The following is a 26,076-nucleotide window of genomic DNA, read 5'->3' as shown; positions in this document are numbered from 1 at the left end:
AGTAGTATACAACTAGTTGTGTTTGGCCCTATCTCCACAGATTTGAAACTGAGATGGAGCTACATTCCCAAATGGCTTTGTAAAGAATTTTGTGGAACATAACAACAAATCACTCTGGAGCATTAAAGACCTATGGGATGTAAATTATGCTACCATCTAGCTGGATTTTCCTATTTTAACAAATGTTTTCATTGGGTAGAACTTTTATTTTGGTTGTACTAAGGAAATCTCTGTTCCCTACTCATCTCATATCTGCAGGCGCTATGTGTAGTGGGCTTAATATGTCAGATCTGCCTTTTGCTTTTATTATAGTAAGCCACAAGATAGCTAATGCATTTTATAAATGTGTATTAACAAAAACCTTGTGTCCCAAAAATGTAGTAAATAATTCTTAACTAAAAGAGCTCTAAAATAGGTGCTGGGTTGTCTGCATATTATGATATTCCCAAATTCTGAGATTTCATGATATATAAATACTTCCAAATGTCTAGTTGCTCAGTTTTCTCCAAGTATCACCAATGCTGTCCATACAATAATTCTATTTCCCAACAGTCCATACATTTAATTTATATGAAAATAGTAACTCCATCTTCCCTTGGTCAGAACACTTCATAATACTGTTCCATCCATTTGCTGCATCCACCTGTCCTCTCTGGTCTAGTCTTGATTTAAAGTTCTAGGCCAGTGATAATCTTTTTCTTATTTACCTGTACAGTATCTAGCACAATAACCCTGTTTCATGGATCCTACCTCATTTCAATAATAAATCTTGTTGCAGTGGATATTAACAGGCATCTTCCAAATGGTCAAAAGGATATAATCTCTGCCCCAAGACGTTTGTGGCCTAAGGACAAATATAAAGGCTAGAACCAGAGGACTAGAAGATTCAAAGTTAGGCTTGGCCATGTCTGGGGAATATATAGTCAACTAGATTCCCTGTCAGTGACAGGGCAAAATCAGATGTTCAAAAGTACCTTATGGCCATTCTGTAGGTATGATTAGGAAGAAGCTTCTCCCAAACTTGGAAAGAAGTCTGGAAGAAGGCACAGAAATGAATAAGAAATGGTTGAAGAATACTAATCAATGGTAAAAACTATAAGGACAGTGGATGGTTCACATGAAATGAAACAGCAGGGGACAAAGCTATTAATCACTTTTAATACTGTGACAGTAAATCTCAAGTGGATGTGATAATGGATAGATCAAAGTAATTGGCAAGGAAGAACTAAGCAGAGCATTATGCAATATCTGAATCAGCCTCAAAAGCCTATTACTGAGTAATTCTATAAAAAAAAATCTGAACTCTTACCTGGGGTAATGATGATAGAGTTAGCTTCTTTTATCATTTCAATAGCTTGGTCAACTCCAATTTCAGTATGTGTTCCAACAATTTCCATAGGTTTCCCTCCAGCTGTAGAAGTTGTGCCATATCCACCCAAAATGACATTTGGCAAAGACCTGTTCATGGCCTAAATGTGAGGACGTTAAAAAAGATGTTGGTTAAAAATAACCATACCAATTCCATACAGAAGCCCTGAAATAAACAATTAATTTGATGCAAATCCTCAAGTAGTTTGGGAAGACAACTACATATTATTCAGCTCTTCAAAAGAGCTCTGAAGCCAACACATCAACAGTTCAATATTTTATTGCTTTATTTTGGAAAACTACAGTATCTTTCTTGGCATAAAACTCATAAATTTTGAACACGGTTTTTCATACATGTGTTTGGAAAAAAAAATTTTTTTTCTTTTTTCTTTTTTAAAGCAATTTTCGAATAATTTCTCTTCTCCTCCCTTAACATTTTTCTCTAAGGAAACAAAAAAGTTCTTTGGTTAAAGAACATCTCCCCTCGTGCTCATTATAAACAGCATGTTTTCTCAAAGCCAATTATTGGGTAAGATTTTTCCTGTAGGCTGTTCAGTTCTTTTCAAAACACTGACTGACATTATTGAACTTACAAGCAAACCACACTACTACTTACTGCATTTCCTAGTTGTTGATTAGAGTATGTTTAGAAGCCAGGCTGAAAAATGTAAGAAACTGTAAGCCAATATTCTAGGTATGGTAACAGTGAAAATAATTTGGCTACCTTATCAATAAGAGTGCCAGTCAGTACCATCTGTAATGATTTCTTTCTCATTATGAGAAACTATAATAAGATCCCAAGTTGCTCTTTGTATCTAAGGAGCTGACATACCAAGTCCTAACTCTAAAAACTCACTGGACAGCTGTCAAACTGTTATAACTTTTGATTATTTTCTATTTGTCTGACCTGGATTCAAATGGGCAACCAGTCATTTAGGCCATCCCCTCTGCATACACTTTCCTATCTTAAAATGCTCCCACAGTTAAAGTTCGAGACTAATTTAATGAGAAGGTGAGCAAAACAGCTCTAATACATATATTTCTATCTTACCACACACATGATGTAAGAGAGGATCGCTCCAGATGAACCAATCAAGGCCCCAACAATAGTCATCAAGTTGTTGTCAAGAAGAAAACCTTCTGCACACAAAGCCCAGCCAGAGTAGCTGTTCAGGACAGTGATGACCACAGGCATGTCAGCTCCACCTATAGCTGCTGTAAGAGTCACTCCCTAAAATTTAGCACACACCATAGAAACAAAAGCCAAAGAAAACTCACATTTAAGGAATAATGATCCAATTGTTAATTATATTAATTAAAAAGTACAACAAACAAAAACTCAGAAGAACTTGGCTATGTAATGATTACCATTATGGGTCCAGTTCTGGAAGGAGCTGAGCAAGCAGATTGTCCAAGGATGTTATAGGAGCCAAGTCATTCAGCACCTCTTGTTCTCTAACAATCCCAAAATCAGGTCATACTAATAGTAGTGTTTTAGAATCTAGGACTATATGTACATATGAGTAGATAAGCACTTACCACTTAGTTTACAGCAATGTCCTTTCCTGAAAAGTTTTGGGATCTTGGAGGGTCTCACTAATAGGGCTGTGTGAAGCTTCGGGTGATGATTCGATTCAGAGGCGATTCGGCCCAATTTGGTGGCTGAATCTCCAAATCCAAATCAAATCAAGGGGCCAATTAAAAGGTCTGAATCAATTCAAAGCTCTCTGAATCAATCTGGAAAAGATTCGGAGAGCTTCCATGATTCGGGCAGTCCCTGCTCGCTGCAGCAGAGAGCTGGAGCTGGACCCCAAGCTGATAAGTAGGGGGTGGGGGAAGGGAGGCTGGAGGAGCAGGGAGGGGACCATGCGGGGACCCCTGCCAGGTCCCATCCCCCACCCGCTCCCCCAGCCTCCCCCCCATGGCTGCCCCTCCCACCCCAGTTCCCAGTGCTTTAAAAAAAAGCCTTGATTCCTTGGATGCTGCCAGGCAAGGAGGGGGGTGATCGCCACTGCCCCATGCTGCATGGGGGGCTCTTCCATGAGCCCCTTGACCCCTACCCACTGTCCCAGCCCCCCCTGGCTGCCGTGCCTGCCCCAGTTTCGGCCCTTTAAGAACCCCCCCCACCCCGTCTCACCAGTTCTTGCAGTGGCCTTGGGGCTTTGGGGGACTCATACAGAGCACCCCATGCAGTGCAGGGCAGTGGGGGGCAGCAGAGATTGCCCCCCCCACCAGGGGTTTTTTGGTTGTTTTTTTTTTTCTTAAAGGGCCAGAGCTGGGGCAAGCAGGGCAGCCAGTGGGACTGGGAGACCGGGCGGGGATCAGGGGGCTCATGCAGAGCCTCCTCATACAGCATGAGGCAGTGGTTGGTAGCAGGTATCACCCCACCCCACCAGGCAATACCTGTTGAGTCGGGGCATGGGGGGGTGTTTCAAAGTGCCAGGAGCTGAGGTGGGCGAACTGCTCTGTTTATATAGCCATTGCTGGGGCTGGGAGAGCAGGCAGGGCAGGAGGCCTGTCTGATTTGGAGATTCAGCAGCAGCCAAATCCCCGAATCAGATTTGGCTGAATCGATTTGGGACAGTGATTCGAATCAACGAATCAAATCACTGTCTTCCGAATTGGCTGAATCTGAATCTGAAGCGAAAACTAACCACTTTGCACAGGCCTACTTGCTAGGTGTGTTACAGAATTTCCATAGGACTATGTAACTAGGGGCTTTCTTGGGACCGATCTGTCATTGGCCCACCCACCTGTTTCTGGGCCAACCGCCTACCTCCTTGTCTGCCACACTTGAAGATACATAATTATGGTGCTAAGTAGGTGGGAGGCTGCCTATTTTTTCCCCCAATTCCAGGGGGCATTCTCTGTAGCTCCATTCCTCCCCTACACTGCACCCCATGCCTCACAGATGACATCCAGGTGACATAATTACTCCCAGCCTGAGACCGAAGCAAACTGAGTCCAAAGTTGGGCTCCACACACAAGCACACTCAGACCACCTCCCCTCTCACAGGAGGCCTCTTCCACCCCACCCCTCTCTTACTAGAGCCTCTGGCATGTTGCCCATTACCAGGCCACACTCCACCACCCTGCTGCTCCTTGAACGACCCCTGTTGGCCATCAGGCTTTGCTACTCACATGCTGGCCTTGCCCCGCAGTCCCTTCAGTTCCCGCAAGTTCCCCTACTCTGTGTGGTCCATCCTGGTGCTGAACCCTAAGCTAATTCTTCCCCACATCCCTCACTGGGCAACTCTACACACACAAATGCACACACAGGGCTCCCAAGCCCTCTGGTTTCCCCATCACTGGGGCTCCTCATCACTGCCCCCTCGCTGGCGCTACAGGGCTTCCCTCTCCAGTGGGGCTTAGGTGGCCATAGCCATGCCTGGCCCCTTCTGGGTCTTACACCCTATAGCTATAGCCATTCCTGGCCCCCTTGTACCAACAGTATTGTGGGGGGTAGGGGTTAAGGTGCCCTGACCTACCTTTCAGGGGTGATAACTGGCCTGGCATTTTCTGAGGGCTCCCACGCCACTAAGAGACCCACCAGGCCACCCATCCCCGGCAGGGTGCAGTTTTAGGTCATGTCCAGGACTAGGAGCCTCCAAACCATCCCCTTAAGCTCCTGCCCTTACCTCCAGGATGTTGCCTACAGCCTTGCAGCCAGGCAATGTTTCTGCCTGGCCTGCCAGCAGCAAACTGCTCTGTTTATATAGGCAGCGAGAGTTCTAAAATGGACACCATAAACAAGCACCCACTGGCTGTTTGGCTCAGCCTTTAAAGTGGCAGGCACCACCAGTGCCCTGCCACAGACCACAAAACCATTTTGCCCAGTGCTCTAGGGAGTCTCCAAAACATTGCCAGAATTTTCAGCTGGCAGGTGGGACTGCATTTTGTTGGCTTTCAGCAAAAGGTGAAGAGGCAAACAAAAGCTATACTGGACATCTACGCAAGTCTTTTACTGTGGAGTAAACTAATTAGCTCCATAGTAAATGTCTTGGTGTTTACAAGTGCAGCCTTATTAGGCCACAGAAAACAAGATAGTATATGTAAATACAAGTAAATACAAGTACTATCCTGATGCAGATTTTTTTTTTTATATGCAGCAGTGCACATGTAGACTCTGATCCAGTTGGCTGTGACATGAGGGTACTTCAGGGCAGGGGCTGCCTGCCAGCTAGCCCCGCACTGGGGCACCCTTGTGCCGCAGCCAGTCCCTCTGCAGCATGTTGAACCAAGCCAGAGCAGCTGCAGGCTGACAGGCTGGCCCCCCCAGGATCCTGCTAGCTGGAGCTGCTTTGACCTGATTCAACATGCCACAGTCCCAGGTGCTTGTGTAATTGCAGTGCCCAGAAGCAATAAACTCTGGTGTGATATGTACTGGAGTTTATCTCTTTGCCTTACTATGCAAGTGTAGATGCACCCACTGTTGACTATATTGGAAAAACTGAGAGGAATACTTGTTTGTCTTACCATGATGGAAGAGAGCCCTGAAACACCAAGGAGACAGGCCATGCCAGTAGTGAAGCTTGGATCCAACATAAAAGGGATCATACCACCTACTGAAGCTGCCAACAAACCACCATTCAGGTAATGGCGACCAGGTAGAAGGAGTGCTGCTGAGTTCAGCATACCTAAGACAAACCATGGAAGTTCTAATTAATATATCACTCACTTTATTACAGAAACATTTTAATGAAAAAGTACTGGAAGTCAGTATAAGCTATAGACACAGTTAAAGCACCAAAAGGCCAAAGATGGCAGTGCCCCACCATCTCAATTTATGCAGAGGAATGAGTGGCCTACTGCACTTAAAAGGTAACTATTCAGTTGCTTGAAAGAAATACTCATAAAAAGTTTCCTACTTCCCAACAGCTCCTTTTCAGCTCTTAGCTCCCAAGAAATGATCTTTTCCCATTAAACTTTGGGAAAATCTATAGCCCTAAGGGCCATTTGAGGTTTGTTCAGGCAAGAGTCTTTGAGGAAGTAGACCAGGCTTACAGATATCTAGAGTTCATATGTAGCAATCCTTGGCCTTACACAGTAAGGATTGTCTTGAAGGATCTTCATTTCACTGGCTGGTAATGCTGTTTCTAGTTTTAGCTTTAAACCAAGAAAGTTGTGGCTTGTAGTTAGTATCACCTACCAGACTTCTACTCCAAACCACTACATTAGGATTTGGCATACCAACTAACTCCCTTAATATCATCCCTAGGAGTGAGACGGATAACTCCAGGGCAGCTTCCCCCAATGTACCATCTGCAGTTGGTAATAAGGACCAAATAATTATTTGGAACAAAAAGCTCTGGTGGCTATTTATCCTTGGAAATTATTGTGGCCAGAAAAAGATCCATATTTTAGTATTCTCACTGTTTTAATACTGACTAGTACTACAGATTTATTACCTTCTTGTATTTGAACTGTACCAGAGCAACAGTTTCCCCTAGTTCCCGTTTTCCATGTATAGCTTTTAAAGAGATTTCACTGAAATTCAACAGGAGTTGGAGCAACTAAATCCCATTAGGACTCCTTGCAAAAGGCATCTTAATTTATCTAACATGAGGCACATCAAAAAGAAGAGTACCTTGCAATTTTCCATAAGCCACTAAAGAGCCGCTGAAGGTGACACCCCCAATGTAGGTCCCTAAATAGGCAACAGTTTTGAGAACGTTGGCAGAAGGGTGAACATCAAGGTGTGGGTATTCAATCATATACTCAGCAATGCATGTAAGAACAGCTGCCAAACCAACCAGACTGTGAAATGCAGCCACAAGCTGTGGAAGGTCAGAGATTTCAATCCGTTTCGCAATGGTAAGACCTGCAAAATAAAATTAGTTAGATCTAAGATTAAAATATGATATTGTATTTCATAGTTTCTTGAAGTATAAACAGGCAGTTAAGCAACAAAGGATTATTTGCTTTCTTGTGTTGTTTTCCTTTTTGTGCAATGTAATAGAAATATAATAGTTGCAAGAACTTATAACCTAATTTAAGTCTCCTCCAAAAATAGATTTGCTAGAACATTTTAAGATGACAGCCTGAAAGAAACAGAGCCAGATTGGGGCTTTTGAAGCCACAACCCCTTGTGCAGGGGATGGGATACTGTGAGCACAATAGTTAGAGTTTCCAGACATATTCTGCCTGCAGGGAACCCAAGCAGGCAAAATGCCTCTGGAGGCATTAGACGAGTACACAGTGTTCTCAGTGACAGGCTGGCAATGGCAGGATCTCTTTCCCAGCATTCTTCGCTATAAGGCTTCCACATCTCAAGGATGTTGGACAAGATGCTGCCCAAAACTTATTCTTCTGGGCCAAACCAAGAACAAAGCAATGCTGGATATGAACCCTGCCTTACAATATTTGGGGGGAGGGGGGATAAAACTTTTCATACAAAACACTCTTCTGCCAAAAAACACAGACTCAGGTTGACCAAAACATTTAGTGAATTTGTGTCAACTTTGGTAAGTGGTTTCAGTCAAAGAAAAAAAAAATCAAAAGGTCTATTTTGTTTTGATACTTTTTTAATGAAATGCTTGAATTCTTCCTTATGAAACATCATTATGTTCTGAAATTGAGTTTAATTCTATTGAACATTTTTAGACATTTTAAAAGCTTGATAATAAAATAAAATGTTTAATTCTGAGTTGAATTAAATATTTTAAACCCCAAAATTATTTTAAAACTTTTTAATACATTGATTTTCTGATTGGCTTGAAGTTGATTTGTTTCCCATTTTTTGGACCTCAGAACAAATGAGAAACCAGTTATTAGCACAGCTCTAGTCAGAATACTCTATTACAGGGACTTTGAGGCTACATAAGCTTCAGAAGCTTAACACTACAACTGAACATGTATAAACGCTCTGGATTTCTAATTCACCTAGTAATCTGGACAATAAACCAGTCTTTCAAATGAAATGATAACTATGAGAAATGGACTTGCCAATTTCCCCATCACCCCTGTTGTGCCCTCCCTGTTTTTTTAATGGACCTATTGCAAGAACATTCAGAAGAGCTCAAGTAGAGAGTTTGAAGATTTACCGTTGTTCGGCTTGTCCTTTCTACAACTTTCTTGAGTCACCTAGAAGGAAATTGCACTTGAAAAAATATTTTCATGGGGGGGGGCTGGGGTGCCTGCTGTGAAACTACCAGAACTCCACAGGATTTTGACAAGGATGACTGTCAAGGCAATTAAAACAATCCTTGAAAACTGTAGAAGAGCCTTTTGGAAAATACCGTAATCACAATTTCTATTATAACAGGCACCGTTTTGAGCCTTGATAACAGCTAGGTCCTTTGACCATAAGTTGATGGTAAGTGCATATTCAAGTTAAGTACTTCCTATGTTTTAGCCTTAAGCTATTGAAAGAAATGGCCAAACTTAAACACATCTGTTCTACCATCTTAATTTTTCTTCTTAGTCAAGAGTACTTTTCTGTTAGGACCTAAAGTACTTTTTAAAGGCATTTCCCCATTGGATTATAAATAAAAATTAATAAATCATTAGTGAAGCCGGCATGAATTTAAACTCTACCTGCTGAACAAAATGGTATACGTACCAATTGTGCCACCAATAGCCATGGCAGTGGACATCTGAGTGAGTACTTCTGGAGTAGGTTTCAGTGCTCCTAATGTAGCAGCTAAACCACCAGCCACCCCAATCATACCTAGGGCATTGCCAAGTCTAGAAGTGTTCTGACTAGAAAGTCCTGCCAATGCACCAACACAGCAAAAGCCTGAGCCCAGATACATCATCTGTAAAAAAAAAAAACAATGCCAAGTTAATACACAGTGGCATGGAATTACTGTGCTTTTTCTCTTTCACAAAGTCTCCAGGATCTCCACCACGATTTGGAATAATGGAAAGTTCTTACATTATTAGTGTATTTTTCTCAGCCTTTGCCATTAAAATTTACCCAAGTTATTATCTTTTGTTCATACCAGTATATTCCTTTTTATACCTCTCCACCCAGATAAGCATTAAGAGCAGAGTCACAGAGATTAAACTTTAAAGGTCCAGTTCACAATAATATTTAAATACACATTTCCATAAATATTGATCCAGTGGTTTTTTGCAGTGTCCTAAACCATTATGTATCTTCAAATGTGCACGTTAGTGGGCTTCATTCTTTCTGCTCTCTTTCTAGAGTTGAGTAACAAACTAATAAACTGGTTAAAGCTTAAAGATATTAGATAGAATTATTTTCACTAATTTTTTTATTTTTTCAATTTTTCATTACACATGATTTAAAATGACTTTAGCCTTTATTTCCTGTGTTTGTGTGGAAGAAATACATTTTCTCAAACCAGTCATTCAAATATCATTTTAAAGATTATAATGCTATGAGATCATTTCCGCTGATTCTGTTACTTTGATTCCTTAGTGTTTTGTTATACAAAATACTCTGAAATCCCTTCATGATGATGCATTTATAAACAACATGTGGTATTCTCTCTCATGTTTAAAAGCATCTGGGTGATTTTAAAATCATGAATGCTAAATGTTCCTTTTCTGACCTGTATTATTAAATACATTGACAAACAAGAATCCAAAACCATGTAGTCATAAAAAATAAAAGGATTCATTCCATCATTCTCTAATCATTTAGTAGAGAATGAAATGTACAAAGAAAATGAAGCAGAATAATTCCCTGATAAAATCCAGGAAAGGCCATCAAAATACTCTGTTTATGCAAGTTTTCAAGAAATATCATAGGAAATATCAAAGGCCAAACTTATACTGTATAAATGGGCAATACTTGGCAAAAGTCAACAGAGCTTTACCCATTTACACCATCACAGAATTTGGTGTTGACTTCCTAATTATCAGGCCATTCCTCAGAACTGATTAAGTTCAAATCTAAGTGTACACTGAGCTATTGTTTTATTGGAAAATTGAAATCTGTAAATATCTACTACTGCTCCCAATTCAATTTCTATTCTGTGGCTCACAAATATATTTAAAAGAGATTAGATTTGTATTTTATTGGCATTTTTGGTGTATTGTTCATGGAGACAATTGCATTGTTTAGTTCCTTGAACTCAAGTATTTGGTGTCCTACAACATTAGTTTAGTAGAGTTTCAAAGAATGGGGCTCTAATGAAAAACTACTCCAGAAACAGCTGTTTGGGACATAAACCATGAATGTTCCTAGGCCTACTGACTGTTAAATGACCTTCTGATTAGTTCCAAGATATTTATCAGATTTCTTTCCAGAGATGGTTTTATTTAAAGTATTTCAAGGAATTCATGAAAACTAGCACCTCATTTATTCCAGATTTTTGGTGAGGAACACTTTTCTGGGAGGTTGAAAATCCTTAAGGTTTTTGAGAGAGGACTGGTTCAGTTCCATTAAGATTTCAGATTACCATAAGATCATTCACAAAATAGTTTCCTTCAGTGTTTTCAGTCAACATAGTTTTTGCTCTGCAGAGTCTGTGTCTGAGAAAAATTATATATATTCAAAGTGTTTGTGTTTTGAATAATAGCTAAAAATGTGCAATTCAACTAGAAACTAGCAACTGCTTTAAGTACCTTAGCTTAATAGCACAGGCAGAACTGCACTCTCTGTCAAGGTTAAATGCAAGTGCCTTTGGATAGAGAGCATAGCTGCCTGTATTCCTGTAAAATGCAAAAGAGTCTCAAGGTGCTCAGTAAATAATAAATAAACATAATTTAATAAAAGATTTATAGCAGGAGGGTTTCTCACGAAAGCAAAGAAAACCCATTCACAAGAATTTGTAGAAACTCTACCAAATTTTGCCTTTCGAAACAGAGAGCAATGAACCATTCACCCAACAGAACACAAGACAGAAACATTACTGTCACTGTTAGGTTTTGTGTTCTGTCCTTTGGGATGTGTGCTATTTAAGTGCCCAATTTTGTTGACTGGAAGGAATAATTTACTGAAGGGTTTTGTTTTTATTTTCTTATAAGATTCTGCTCTGCACATCAAGAGAGCATTCAAAGGGTTATTAAAGCAAAGGCAAAGACCTTCCAAATCACTAGGATGCTGGAATATATTGTAAAGCATAGCCTATGCTCTTTGATACCTTGTAATAGAAATTCAGAAAAGCCATAATTAAACAACATTTCCACCATCACACACTTCAGAAATTCTATACTTTGCTTTTTAAAAAGCTTGTTGAAATTCTATACATGCACAATTTCTTCCTCCTCATAGTCAAAACTTTACTGGATTTTACCTTTCTTAAGGAAAGCATGAGATGACAAACAGATCTTTATGGAAAGGAAATGTAGATCCAATATCTAATCTAGTGATTCTCAAACTTTGTGGGATCAAAGCATTCCTCAGAAAATGCCAGCTCTTAGTTTTCACTTTTTTTTTTGACTAGGGAAAAATAATAGACCAATTTTTATATTGCAAGTCATATTGAAATTTTGCCTGAATAAAGGACTGTGGAATACAGAAAGGCTCTAAAATCTGAACATTCAGAAATATAAATGTTGTCTAACCTGTCCAATATTATGTCCACTGGCAAGAGAAGCACCATAACCTCCAAGAACTTTCCCCTCCCTTGTTGTTGGGGAAATTACTAGAAAATAAGAGGCCTGATGACCCAGTGATGAGAAATGTAGAATATTAGCAAATGAGTCAGCTATAAATTAAGGACCCAAATCTGCCAAGTTTTTACTACTGTGAATGATCCTTAAAGCATATATCATTAAATACAACAGCTAGTAGTAAGTGTTTGCAGAAGCAGGGCCTTAACTTGCTGGCATCACTAGATTTGCTAGCACAGCTGAGCCTATAGGTGACACCTAGAGGGGACATCGGGGGGGGGAACATGCCCCCCACCCCGAGATTGGCCACACCAAAGCCGCTGCTGGCTTCTGAGGGCCATCACCACTCACACCCGCCTCCTCCTTGCTGCTGACATGACTGGTGGTGTCTGCAGGCAGTCCCCACTTGCTGCTCACCAGCATGGTGTCCCACCAGTCTTGGGAGGCACCAGTCATTCATGGCTGAGCTAGCTGGTTAGATCCCTAACCTGACTACTGAGTAACAGAAATCGGGACATTGTCTGACCTGTTCAATACTATGTCCACTGGCAAGAGAGGCAGCATAACCCCCAACAAACACAGCTCCAGGGAGGAGGTAGAGGTAATTATATTCAGGGGGATCTGTAGGTCGCTTGAACATGTCCAGCATTCGCTGTGTAATTAAGAAACCACCTGTAGGGAAATACAAGTTTGAACTGTAAGAATGAGCAGATAGAAATATACACTTAGAGATTCCTATAAATACAAAGCACCTCTGTATATGAACACAGAGGTAACCCTCCCTGATGCTATTTCAGTTACAAATAGTCTGCAAATATTAGTTTCAATTTGATCTTGTATGTTGTTAGGAAACAACTTGTTTCCACTTGGACTTTATTCTATTCAATTCTATTATGTAACTCAATGGTTTTTAAAAATGATTTTTCAGTATCATGTTCACTCCACTGAAGGCCATATTATCCCACCTGCTTGCTCCTTTCTGTGAGTGCAGGGACTTTGGATGCAGCAGAATTATTGTAACTCTGCCATCCAAAGGGAGAGGGAGAAGATTCCGGGAGGCTATGCCCACAGTTTGCCCTACACACAAGAACACCTCCCTGAACTAAAGAGTATAGCAGACATTTATTTGTAGATCTGGGTAAGAGCAGGCTATGGAAAGGACTGCCTGGTGTGCCACTGGCCATCATACGGGCTTGTCAATTTAGATCAAACAAGCAGCAGTCCTAAGAGTGAAATAGTAGCCATGAAGCAGGTCTTTTGGACCTGAAGGTCATAGCTTGGGGGGATGGCCACAACAGTCTCTTTGCTCAAGCCAATAGAGTGATTGAGACTGGAAGTAATTTACAGTCATATATAAGATTATGGTTTTACTTGCCCACTGAGCTGGCCAACTCTAGAGAGAAGTGCATATCACAGCTCTTTTAGAAAACACAGAGCAAGCAACAGGCATCACACATCTTGAACAATATGCCTCCCATCCTGAATAAGGAGTTCCTGCAAGGACACCACAACCCTGCAACCTCTACTCAGTTCTATATATGCTTGCTCTAACCTTACATATATAAAAAAATATTGTGAATGGAAAATAGTTTCACCAATAAAGAATGGTCTAATGGTCTAGGAAAGTTCTATATCATTGGGTTTCTTTTAGAGAGAAGAAAGATTGTCAAATTGTTAGGACATGAGAAAGGTCTTGAGAGACCTGGGTTCAAGTCTCTGCTCTACTAAATAGATCCTAGGTGGTGATGGGCCTCTCTTTGCCCCAAGTCCTAATCTCTGAAATGGAGATAATAGCACTTACAAACTTGGCAGGATTTTTGCAGTGGTAATTCATCAAGAAAAGGTATAAGATGTACAGATACTACGGAAATGGGATCATACCACCATAATGAGTGTACAACTACAACCACTATACAATTTCAAATATGATGTTACTACTTGCTTTAGAAATTATTGAAATCTTTGTAGTTATTTCCTTGTTGATATTTCAGATGCCACAGAATCATAGGAAAATAGGCCTGGAAGGAGGTCATTTAGTCCCACCCCCTGCTTAAGTCATTTAGTCCCACCCCTTGTCTAAACCATTCAAGATAACTGTTTGCCTACCCTACTCCTGAAAACTTCCAAGGAAAGGGATTTCACAACCTCTCTGAGTAATCTGTTCCAATGGTTAACCATCCTGATAGTCAGAAAGTTGTTTCTAACATCCTACCTAGATTTCCCTTGCTGCAATTTAAGATTATGACTTCTTGTCCCATCACCTTGTTGAACCTCATGAGATTCCTTTTGGCCCAATCCTCCCATTTGTCTAGGTCACTCTGAATCCTAGCCCTACCTTCCAGCATATCTACTACCCCCCACAGCGTGGTATCATGCGCAGACTTCCTGAGAGTGTACTCTATGCTATCTTCCAGGTCATTGATGAAGATATTGAACAAAACCAGCTCCAGGACTGACCCCTGGGGCATCAATATAGGCACCTAACTTTATTCATAGGAAGTAGACCACAGTTTAAAGCATGGCCAACACCTGTGGGCCATGTGCCAAATCTGGCCCAAGAAGGGACTAGATCTGACCCATGAAGGTCTTATCTAGTCCATGTTATACAAACACTCACCAAGCCCCTACTCCTGCCCAGCCACCTGATCTGGTCTATGTTCTGTGTTTTATTAATGGACATCCAATCCCTTGCTGCTATTCCAGCATTTCTGCCCCGTACAGAAGAATTCTCTCTCGCAGTCCACTACAGCCTCTGCTTATGGTCTCGGCCAAATTAGCCAGTCCAAATTCTCGCTCCTCACATTTTTCAGTGACATATTTTTCTGTGGAGGCTGAATTACAGGGGTGAAAGATTAGCCTTCTGCACAGAGTAGGGATGACCGGACAACAGGAATGGATCAGTGGCCCAGGGTAGCTGCCTGGTCAGAGGCCCCTGCAGCCCCTATTAGTAAAAGGTTGATGACTCATGGTATAAAAGGAAAGAAAAGTCATATCTGACTGTACTTAGCCTTAGCAGTATTCTTTAAAAGAGAGGTTTTACAGGGTAACTAATGTTTTTCTACTATGAAACAATTTCATTTCTAATACAAGATCCCTATAGCCATTTGTGGCCAGAAAAACAAGTTATTTCCATCTAATATTCTGTGCAAAAAGTCAGTAGGAATTAAAATGTGTCTAGGGCCAAAATAAGGTCCCTATCCTCAAACTCTATTTAGGGTAGGATCCAGTTAATCATTCTCTCTATTCCCCTGTCCATTGAAATTCCAGCAGGCAAGAAAATGCCAGGAGACAAAGTCTCTGGTTGCAAAATGTTCAACTTCAGCAAATTATAAATGGACTCCACAATGACTCACTTCAAATTCTAAATTTGCAAATGCAGTTTGGACATGCATATTTGGCACACAGATATAGTGTCTGTTTGTGCATGCAAATAAGACACAACCTATGTCACAACCCAATTCATGAGTTCAAATGAATACTTTCTGCATGCAAAGGGTGTGCAAGTACAAATTTCAAAGCCATTTAATGCTCCTTGGGCAATATGCCCCATGGAACATGAATCATGATCTCTGTGAGATTCAGGAGAGTCTCATGAGATTGGCTAAACGATTTTCCATGCCTCCTAGTGTGCCACATACTGTATTTACTTAAATATAAGATGACCCTGAATAGAAGACAACCCACCAATAATTAGACTCTGTCGATGGAAAAATCTATACATTTGTTATAATTTTCCAGGTACAGAATCTACTTATTCAAGGTTTGCCTTGGATTTGTTCTTCTCTCTGCTACAGCAAGGAAAATAAATTTGGGGGTCAGATAGCCCCTTTGCCCTCTGCCCCCCACAGCTTCTTACCCCTGCAGACCCTTCCCCACTCCTTACTGTCTGACCCTGCTGACCCTGAAATAAACATACTGATAATCATTTGCCTATATGCTTAGTTCATCCAGAATTCATGCATTTTGTCTATTTTGAAACTGCTGCACGTTTTAGCACAGAAGTCCATAAACACACTTTTAAGTAGCACTTTTGTACCTTTTATATAGTACAAACTATGCATATTACTGCAAAACCAAAGGGTCATGATTTACCGGACAGTTCATTGCGCTTGGTTGAAACCAAGCCAACAGCATTTCAAGCCATGGTGACCCCACAGCTCAGCACTGCTCAGTATGTATGTGTGCTCCAGATATGCCCCTGCCCCCGGAAAGGAGCCATGTGCTAATTAGCTCCCAACTCATGAATGGAATGAGTCTCAGGATCCTCCAGCAAAGTATATGCAGATGGGGAACTTGATCCAGCTCCACTTCATGAAGGGAGGGGTCACACTAATCAGATGTAACAGGCTAAGAGAATGCGTGACAAAAGGATTCTGAATGAACTGTTTGGGGCCCTGTTTGTTGATGTTTGCTGATATTTAAGGCTGGTGAAGAAACAGGACTCACTGGAAATGGAGCTCAGCTGTGGGAGTGAAGAAATTGAAATGTATTCAATGCAGTGGCTCACCATAACGTTTGAAAGAGTCAGCACTAAGGAAACATTAGTATATATCATATTCACATTGGCTACACTAACATATCCTTGTGCTAGTATCCCTGCTCTCAGGCTTTCCCTCTAGCTTGTTCCTCTGGCCTTTTGTCTAGGGGGCATCTGAATGCCAAGGCCTCCAGCTCGGGACTGGTAGATAGGATGCCTGCTATGGATTCGGGAGTATCTGAAGTCCCAAGCTGAAAAGTCTGGGAGGTGGGATATTTGCTGGTGGTAGCACCATAGACGTGAATGATTGAGCTCTGCTCAGTCAACAGAATTCAGAACCAATTTGGCCTGGGACATGCAATAATAATTTTAAAAAAACAGTATGTTTTCTCAATATGGGCCATGGGTTTTATAATCATGTTCAGTGTTTGCTGCATTTAATCAACTTCATAGTTGGTTTCCATTACTTCTGGCAGCAGTTTAATGATAGACAATGTATTTAATGATGTTCCCTTGTATGTGAATGTGAGACATAAGGCTTTTTTCCTCATGCTGATGTGGGGGGGGAAATCTCATCCCATATTTGAATAAATATAGTACATATTTGATATAGTCAGATAGTACGGTCCAGAAACTTGCCCCGGTTTAGATACAAAAGGTTAGCTGATGGAATTTCATAACACATACAAATGTAACTTATACAAATGTACAAAAACGTAATCTAGACACATACAGACACTTATTGTAAGATATGGGGAATAAACGGTGCTCACCTGCAATATTCACAGATGAAACAAATGCAGCTACTACGGCTAAGGTTTGAGGAATACTGCTAGGGAAGTAAGATCCTCCCATTAATACCAAACCTCCAACAGCAGTAAGACCTAAACAAACCAGAATAAATCAATACTTCATAACTGTACATATAAACAATTCATAAGAAATTCATTCACTGCAAACCAGAAGCAAGCAATGACTCCTGCTGGTATTGGCAGGAGCAACTTTAGAAATAAGGTATGACAGCTGGACAGTTGCTTCACTCCTCTCAGCATTGTGGACTCAGAATAGTACATTGAGATCCCCAGCTTCCATGGAGACACTAGGACTTTGGTGGGTTTCCCACCTTTACACTCCACCACAAAGCCTTGGGGGAAAACTGGGAGAAAGGGCACAGCCAAATACTCCATGTGCAGCTAAAGCTTCTGCTGTCTTTCAGCCACCCAGAGAGTTCTACATTTTTGCTGGACTTCCTGTATGGTGAGTTGATTAGCTGTTTGTTCCAATCCTCTTCCTCTCTCTTCCTCAGCCTCTGACTCATATTTCCTCTATATCTGTTCCTTGTACCCTCTTCTCCCTTGCCTATCATCCTTATCCCCTTACCCATCAGTGTCCCCTCTTCCAAAGGTTGGACCTAGGCTCTGTCATAAAAATCAGCAAACTCAAAGCAGCACTAAGGTGCTGTGGAATGAGCTGTTATGGAACCAATCATACTTGCAGAGGCTTCTGAAGAAGCTAAGTGAAAAAAAGTTTCATGATCTTAGCTGTGATCTTGGTTAACAGAAATCAGCTTCTGCCAAGTTGCAGATGTACAGTAAACTACGTGTAAGAGCACTGCAATATTATTTTTCATTATTTACACAGTTCACAAGATGGGCTAGGGGCTTTAGAGGCCTGTAAAACACCCCAGAACTGAACTGTGCCTTAACTCCACAAGCTCATTTTAGCATGGATTTGCCCATCTTGGGGGAGCTAGGGATTATGCTTCAACAAATACAATCCTTAGAAGACGGTACAAGCATATAGAAGGCAGCTGCCTGTTAAATGAGACAGCATGCTCTCCTGGCACAATCCTGCTAAATGCCCCAGCTCTGCACTACAGAGAGAAGTCTGCTCCCAATGTAAGATTACAGTTGTGCGCAACTCCTTGAGCTTTCCCTCCCATATAACAATAGCGGCCCAAGAGCACAGTGAAAGCTGGCAAGGCCAAATGAAAGACATGGAAAGGGAAACAGCCTACAAAAGACGAGACGAGACGAGACGTAGGGCACACTCACTTTTTGGTTTTGTCATCATTCACATTAGGATAGTGGGCAGTAAAAGTAAAAGCTACTGTATTTACTTTATTCTTATAAAAGCATGATTCTCATCAAGTCTCCAGGGGGATGCAGTCAGTGAGAGCTTTGTGTGGGGAAATTAATCTCAGCTACAACTAAAGAATAAAGACAGCATTATCAAGTGACCTCAGGTTTGTGAGTTCCAGTCCTACAGTAACAGTTAACAGGACACCTGCCTTTGGCTAAGCCACTGAACTTCATGTCTCTGGTTCTCCACCTGAAAGTATCCTAACATTGAATTTGATTGTAGATCTGAAATACCCACAAGGAGAAAGAAGACAAGTTCACTTACCAGAAATTGCATTTGTTACTGACATCAGCGGTGAATGCAGGGCAGGGGTGACTCCCCAGACAGTATGATAACCAACTATTCCAGCAAGCCCAAATGTAGTCACCATTTGGGTAAAAGCAGAATTGGGAGAAATGAGCCCCAGTCCCAAAATGCTTGTCAACCCTAAAAATAAAAACATATGCTGAAGAATAAAAGAACATTTTTCTTTATTAGTCTTAAAATATAGACCAAGAGGTCAGCCATGTTCCCACTGCTTTACCATAGCTATCTATCAACAGGAGCAGGAGACGCCTCCAGACATACTTCAGTATGCCTAACTTTTATTCTGTCTTTGCCAAAGCTAAACCTAGCCAAGAATAGAACATTTTTTTTAATTTTGTTTTTTAAATCATGGGACCCAGACACAGAGCTGCCAACAAGTAAAATCTGTGAAATGTAAACTATTCAGATTGAGCAAATCATAGAGAAAAAGTCCATCAAAAACAAAGGAAAAATGGCATAGATTCTCCAGTAATTTCTCACAACCTTTACTGCATTAGTAGGAAACAGACCACAGTGTACCACATCTGATCATTATTAAAACAGGCAGACCACACAAACAGTTCAGTAATACTTAGTGAGAGAAACCATCATTGCCTTCAGTACTAGTCTGTTTGACTGTATGTGGTAGAATTTCAAAAACTGTTTTTACATTTTGGATAAAGGTTGTACACCACAGTCATAAATACATGATTTCAAATATATTTTTACTTATAGCCAGATTTTCCCTCTCTTACTCTCATCTAGTAGCATCTTATTACTCAAATCATTCTAGTGAAATAAATGGGAGTATTCTCTGAGCAAGGTAATACACAGTATAAGCAAAGGTATCAAAATCTGCTGGTGGTGGGGAGTTAATTTTTAAAGGGCTAACCAGCTGGAAATGTCTTTATTGAAACATTTAAAAGTGCATACAGAGCACTCAGCATTAACTGAAGAAAAAAAATCTCCAAAGTCAGATAATAAAGTGCTTATATGCCAAGGAAAGTACGCAGATATAAACTTAATAACTTATCCACAACCTGGCAATGACAATAGCAAAATCACTGGGAGGAGATCATAGTTGTGATGAGACAGTGATGGGAATCTTTGGAGTACCATATAAGATGAAATAAGGGAAGGATTACTAATTGAAAGCAAGTTCTTAGATCCTTTTCTAACTCCCTTTAAAAACCATTCTTCTCCACCACCAGAAAATCCCTTTCCTCAGGCTAATGGTTACTCCTGCTGTTGCTCATTTATCTGGCACAGGAGTTTAGACAGTGGAGACTCTTTACTTACATTTATGATTGTATTTTATTCATTACCCTTTGTTCTTTTCAAAGAAACTTAATAGTAGAATAGTGTCATGCTGTTTATGAGAGAATACTATTCATTATAATGAAAACCTTGTTATCTGATTTACTTTCCGTTTAAGTAGTATGTTTTCAAGTATAAATAGTCATAACAACAACACCTGGAAATGCAGAACATAAAATGCCTCATATGTCTATCAGGGTCTATATGCCAGTTTCAATGGGTTTGGAGTCTGGCCCCTGAACAGCGCAATGTTAGCTCGTTATTATATATGCATTTAGCAGCACAACACGTTTTTTGGTAATATTATACAGACAATGACTTAAGATTGAGTCTCTAAAAAAACACTCTGTGTTTCCCTGAGGTTTCTTTTTCTTGCCCATCATTCAACTGGAAAGTAACTCAGGAGCTTAGAAGTATTATTTAACCCTTTCTGCTACTGTTCAATATTAAAACAGTGTATAGAGATCTATTTCACAAACTGGTTTAATTACTTTTATTCCTAGAAATATAGGGAATGCAAACAAAATGGCTCATATAGCCAAATTTCTCTGGTGTATCATTTACCTGCTGTGTAAGCTCCAGCTGATGTCATGGTCTTCCTAAATGGTGAGATCAAAGCTTGTTTCTCTGCTTCTAACTCCTGCACAGATTTTGGTTTAGCAGGAGCAGAAGGTGGTGCTGTTCTTGGTAAAGGTGCTGGAAATAAAGTCTTGCCTTCCTATTAGAAAAAATTATGATCAGTGTTGTGGATTTCTGTGTGTCTGCCCTCTGTAAAATAATGGGCTGATTCTGTAGCTTTATTAGGGCCAGATCCTGTTGCATTTACTTACATGAACAGTTCAACTGAAGTCAATGAGATTATCCATGTGAGTAAAGGTACAAGGGTTTGGCCTTTACTTTTTATTATTGTAATGATAATGTATATTTATTCTAAAATATAATTTATTAAAAATATTAAAAATCCTTATTCTTCATAAATCAGAAATTTTAATCTATATTTTAATTAAATAAACTTAGATCTGCCAAATTGGCACTGATTGTTGAGTTCTGTTAGTCACAAAAAGCCATCTTTGTCCACTCTAACCCACTAAGAGTCACAGGACAGAATATGGTCTGGCATTTTTAGACTATTACATTTGAAGTATTTCACCCTAATAAAAAATAAATATATGAAGAATAAAGCAAAAAAAAAATTACAAACTGACTCTTAATCTAATATTGCTTTGAAACTGAACCTGAATTCATTTCTTCTTTCTAATGAGTCCTCTACTAAAAAGTCATTCCAACCTGCCAATATTTAATCACTGTGCATAACGATGCTTTGGCTTAGGCAGGGAATTATTTTGGGCAGAGAGCCACTTACTGAGTTTTGGCAAGCCATTGATGGCCGCATGACAGGCAGCCAGGAGCAGATAAATATTAATTTTCTAAATTTTTTCGTGGTCCCACTGGCTGGATGGAATGGTTTGGTGGGCTGCATCTGGGCTGTGGGCTGCATGTTGCCCATCCCTATCTTAGTGCTACCTGCAGACAGATATGGATCCTGGACAGGTCTGACTTCACCGTATCAAAAGAAATTCACTTCGTGCTTTCTTCCATTAAAACAAACAAACGTCCCTGCAAAAAATCAGCCTACCCAAAGAAATTTCTCATGTATGGAAAAATCCCAACACACACATAAGTAATCTTAGTTTTCATGTACTTGAAGTTGTTCCTCTTGCATTTAAACTTAGGTTTCATTTCCCAGTCACTGGTTTATAAAGGTATGCAGATCCTTGCTTTTAAGACAGAGGCTCTGAACAATATGATTTATTGCGAGGTTCTTATTTTCTTTTCCATGCACTAAAGCAAGAACATTTCTAGATTCAGTTATATTGTCTCTTCAAGCAGTAGTGCTCTTGTTACTCCCATACTAAAATGACTAGCTCAGAAAGACACCTCCACACACCAGGGCCTTCGAGCGTTCAGCAGAGCCTCTGGTCATGTTTGTATGGAGCTTAGTAGGACTGTGTGAAGCTTCGGTCCCTTGTTCAATTCAGCAGAGATCTGGCCCATTTTGGTGGCTGAATCCCCGAATCCAAATCAAATCAGAAGACCCTTTAATCACTCTGAATCCAATCGGAACCCTCCAAATCAATTCAGAGAGATTCAGAAAAATTGGCGATTCAGCCATAGACACAGCTTTAAATGTTTTTTCTACACACCTCAAGGTGCCAGGCAGCTTGTGAATGCTGCAATGGAGGGGTGGATGGAGCATCCCACAGGAGCATGGGGGGCTCCCCAGCATGCTCAGTAGCAGACCCAGAAGTGGACCACAAGCACTTCTAGTCAATTTCCGGGTCTGCCAGGTGCAGGGGGGCCCTTCTGCACCCCCATTGGCTCGGTGACTGTTGCCTCCTGGGTCTGGGGGGGCACCTGGGGTCCCCCCATGGCTACTCACTGAGCCGGAGATTGCAGGCGGGTCTCCTGTGTGCTCTCCAGTGGTCCTGGAAGTAAACCGGAAGTACTTCTGGTCCACTTCCAGGTTCGTCACTGAACATGTGCTCCCTTGCACCTGTGTGATGCTCCATCCACACCAGCATCTCAGCATTCATGAGCTGTGCCTGTTACCTCAAGGTACGTAGAAAAAAACATTTAAAGCTGGGTCTATGCCCAAATCACTGATTCTCTGAATCAGCATCAAATCTTCAGATTCGGATTTAGCTGAATCAAATCAGTGAATCAATTAATCAAATCACAGTCCCTAATTCGGGCTGAATCTGAATCGAATAAGGCCCATTTTGCACACCCCTTGAGGTTAGCATTCTACGTTGTGACCACAACACCTCACTTGAAACCTGAGTCAAAGCCATTTTTAAACTTTCTAATTGTTTTCAGAATAGATATTTATGGAGGCAGTGGAATCACCATCACTGGGACACTGATGTTAAATAAATAGCTGTCAGGTGTAGCTATAGTTGATTCTGCTCCAGTAAAGGGAGACGCATCAGATGCTCTATCAAGATCTGTTTCATCCTTTTAATTTTGATTCTCTGATTCTCATACTAACTGATGTCACTTAAAGAACCCCACACAGCTTGCACACCTCCACTCACGGTCTCACCCCTTGCCTGAATACATCACCTCAGGTTCCCAACATATATTGACCCCAGAGCAAGAAATCTAATAGAACATTTGATTTCATATCTCCTACAGCATGACAGACCAATCCCTAGTACTGAATCCTTCTTTATGAATCACAAATTCAGTATGAAGGTTGAATGTCAAAAAGAGAGTATCAACACTTTTATTAATCTTTCTGTTGTTCTTTTTTTAACCCTAAATGTTTCCCTGATTACAACTCCTTATTTAAAATATAAACTCATCTATTAAGATGTGGCTAACAGAAACATTCATGTCCTTCACAATACACTTTTATAGCCATTTCTTAAAATTATAAAAATTAGCTTAAAACTCACCTTCATTATCATAGTTCCTCTAATGACATGATCAATAGTCCCATAATCAAAATCATCCTTTGGCTCAAAATAAAAATATTCTTTGTCAGGAGAAATAGCTTTTAATAATTTCAAGATGTTGTTGGAATAAAGGCTACTGGCCTGAGTAGCCATTCTACTTGGCAAGTCTGTATAACCAATGTGCACCACACCCTGATGAGAAAGAAAAATAAACTAATGTCAAACTTTTTAATGTATTATCTTGAAAACCGTTCACATATTCTCCATAGATTTGATGAATATTTTAAACATGCCAGTAAATCACATTCACATATGACTGCAGACATGCCTTACCAAAGCTTTGTTTTACAAGTTAGAGACTTTCTTTCAAAGCTAATAGCTTATTCGGATGCAGGAACAAAAAAGTCAGCAATTTTGTCAGCAAGCCAGCAACAGAACAAGCTGGGAGGCCAGTCAGGGAACTGGCTTCAGAACCAGATGGTGCTTATTTTGAGAATAAGTCGTCAAGTACTTTTTTGCGTTTGAAAACACCTCTTGTTTGTCTGATAAGAATCATATTGCACAATGCGTCTCCCAGTTTAATTGCACTCCAGTGAGTCCCAGGAGGAAGATATGCTTTTAGATAGCTCCATTTTTAATACACTTCAACTGTATCGAAGAGGATGTTTCCTCATGAACATCTCACAGACTGAAAGTGGAAGAGTATAGTCTATCAAAAAAAACCCCCATTTTAATCCCATACTTTCAAAACAACTGCATATGTTCTGACCTCGATGCAGTGCCCTAAATTCTTGTTTTTCCCTTTTATTTTATCATCATTACAATGCATTCCAGTATTAGCCATCTGGACCTTGCAGCTGCCAACTCATCCCATATGTAGCCACAGGTGCTGGCTGCAATGCACATTCAGAAATAAGGCTAAGGATATGATATTCAAGTATGGCAGTTACAGAAGAAGTCAGTTTGAGTTAAAATGGAAACACTGTCAGTTGGGCAGCTGTGTGCAGCTGGCTTTCCAGAACACAGCCACAGAATATTAGCCACTGTCTAGAAAAAGACATATAGCAGGCACTGTAAGGATTTTATTAAGGCTTTATGCCCCATTCCAGCCATTCACATAAAGCCCACTCCAACAAGATGCACAGTCATTAGTTCCTTGCGGGGGGGGGGGCACTCTGACTGATTCTCTTGCAGTGAAGTCATGGTGACCCCTAGTGGCTTCAAAGATCATTTCCTTTTCAAAGAAAAAAAGTATAAAATTCTGAAATTTGAAAAAAAATAGAAAAATTATGCAGAGTCTTCAAGCTATTATAGGAGTTAGGCAGGTAGTGAAGATCAATCACCACTCTACTTTTGGAGGACAGTTACACAGAAGGAATCTTTTCTTTGCCAAGAACATTTATAGAAATAGTTTTCCACTGTAGGGGATTCACAACCCCCTGGTGGAGACAATTGATTTGGCAGTAATAAGAATGGGAAATTAACTGAATAACTGGAAAAGAGCATAGAGACTTCATAGCATCTTTGTAGCTCGTATCAGCCACAGAACCCTACTTTATGTAGTGCTGTGGCTTCAGGGAAATTTTCCTCTTAATGACAGTCAAGAGATACTGGCTGCATCTTCCAAGCTCTTCTCCTGTCTCTTCATTCCCTATTTCAGGGTTTTGTTACCATGAGCTGAGGAAAACCCATACCTTGATTTCTTATCTTTCCTGTACAGTAGTTACTAACTGTATGTTTTTGAATGAGCAGGTAGGCCTCGCATTCCACCTGCTGCTTGAGAGGGCACAGCAAAATTAACTATTGTTGGAACAGAAGAGCCCTGCATCAGCAGAGTTACAGTACATCCAGGGAAGACAGACCACAGGGGAGAATGTGGACCTGAGGCATCCAAACTGCAATTCCATGTGGGCATAACAGTAACTCAGGAAGACAGATTTAATATCATGCTGACCCAAAGCAAAATTGTTCAATTCAGTTCCAGGCAGTGAAATATTTAAATCTGAGAGTCTGACCCAAATGATACATTTTACTTTATTTTCCTGCTGAAAAATTGAAAAGTATTAGGAAAATCAAAGTTTCCTGGGGAAAAATGATGCTTATGCAGAAACCACATTTTTTGTCCAAAATCTTATAAAAATTCTTAACCAGCTCTCTGAATGAAATATTTTGCTGGTTTAAAGCAGGTCTGGCTATAAATCTTGTACAAGCCCAGGGGATATTTTCAATGAGAGGCAGATAGCTAGGGGAAGCAAGGAAGGCAAACCAGCAGTGCTGCTACACTCATAATTTTTGGCACGAGTCTCACAGTATTTTCTCTTTTCCCATAGAGGACCAGCTGCTAGAATCAAATTACCACAAGAGACTCTCCACATTTTTTTTCTTTTTTTAAGTAAGTTTGTAGCACTTGTGCCTGCAAAGAAAAGCTTGACAATATGCCTCCAGTATGTTCCAGGAGGTAATGAAAAAAATGCAGAGTTTCGTATTAGTTTTATCTTATAG

At 40.5% G+C, this 26,076-nt stretch overlaps 1 protein-coding gene across 1 annotated transcript in view; it reads right to left on the bottom strand.

Annotated features, from left to right (window-relative positions):
- LOC149852198 (NAD(P) transhydrogenase, mitochondrial-like) overlaps positions 1-26,076 on the bottom strand; it is an 87,479-nt gene that overhangs the window by 23,321 nt on the left and 38,082 nt on the right. The window contains exons 9-18 of the mRNA XM_090028251.1: positions 23,575-23,766; positions 20,681-20,834; positions 18,779-18,940; positions 17,146-17,256; positions 12,422-12,567; positions 8,930-9,125; positions 6,956-7,189; positions 5,845-6,005; positions 2,420-2,599; positions 1,310-1,469 (exon numbers count right to left, since the gene is read on the bottom strand). Of these exons, the coding sequence (XP_089884377.1) occupies positions 1,310-1,469; positions 2,420-2,599; positions 5,845-6,005; positions 6,956-7,189; positions 8,930-9,125; positions 12,422-12,567; positions 17,146-17,256; positions 18,779-18,940; positions 20,681-20,834; positions 23,575-23,766 (1,696 nt within the window). The remainder of the gene's footprint in view (positions 1-1,309; positions 1,470-2,419; positions 2,600-5,844; positions 6,006-6,955; positions 7,190-8,929; positions 9,126-12,421; positions 12,568-17,145; positions 17,257-18,778; positions 18,941-20,680; positions 20,835-23,574; positions 23,767-26,076) is intronic.

This window comes from Crocodylus siamensis, chromosome 15, assembly GCF_052110815.1.
Source record: "Crocodylus siamensis isolate JL-2025a chromosome 15, ASM5211081v1, whole genome shotgun sequence".
Classification (NCBI taxonomy): Eukaryota; Metazoa; Chordata; order Crocodylia; family Crocodylidae; genus Crocodylus; species Crocodylus siamensis.
The sequence above is the reverse complement of the archived record's forward strand: the minus strand, read 5'-3'. Positions and strand labels throughout refer to the sequence as shown.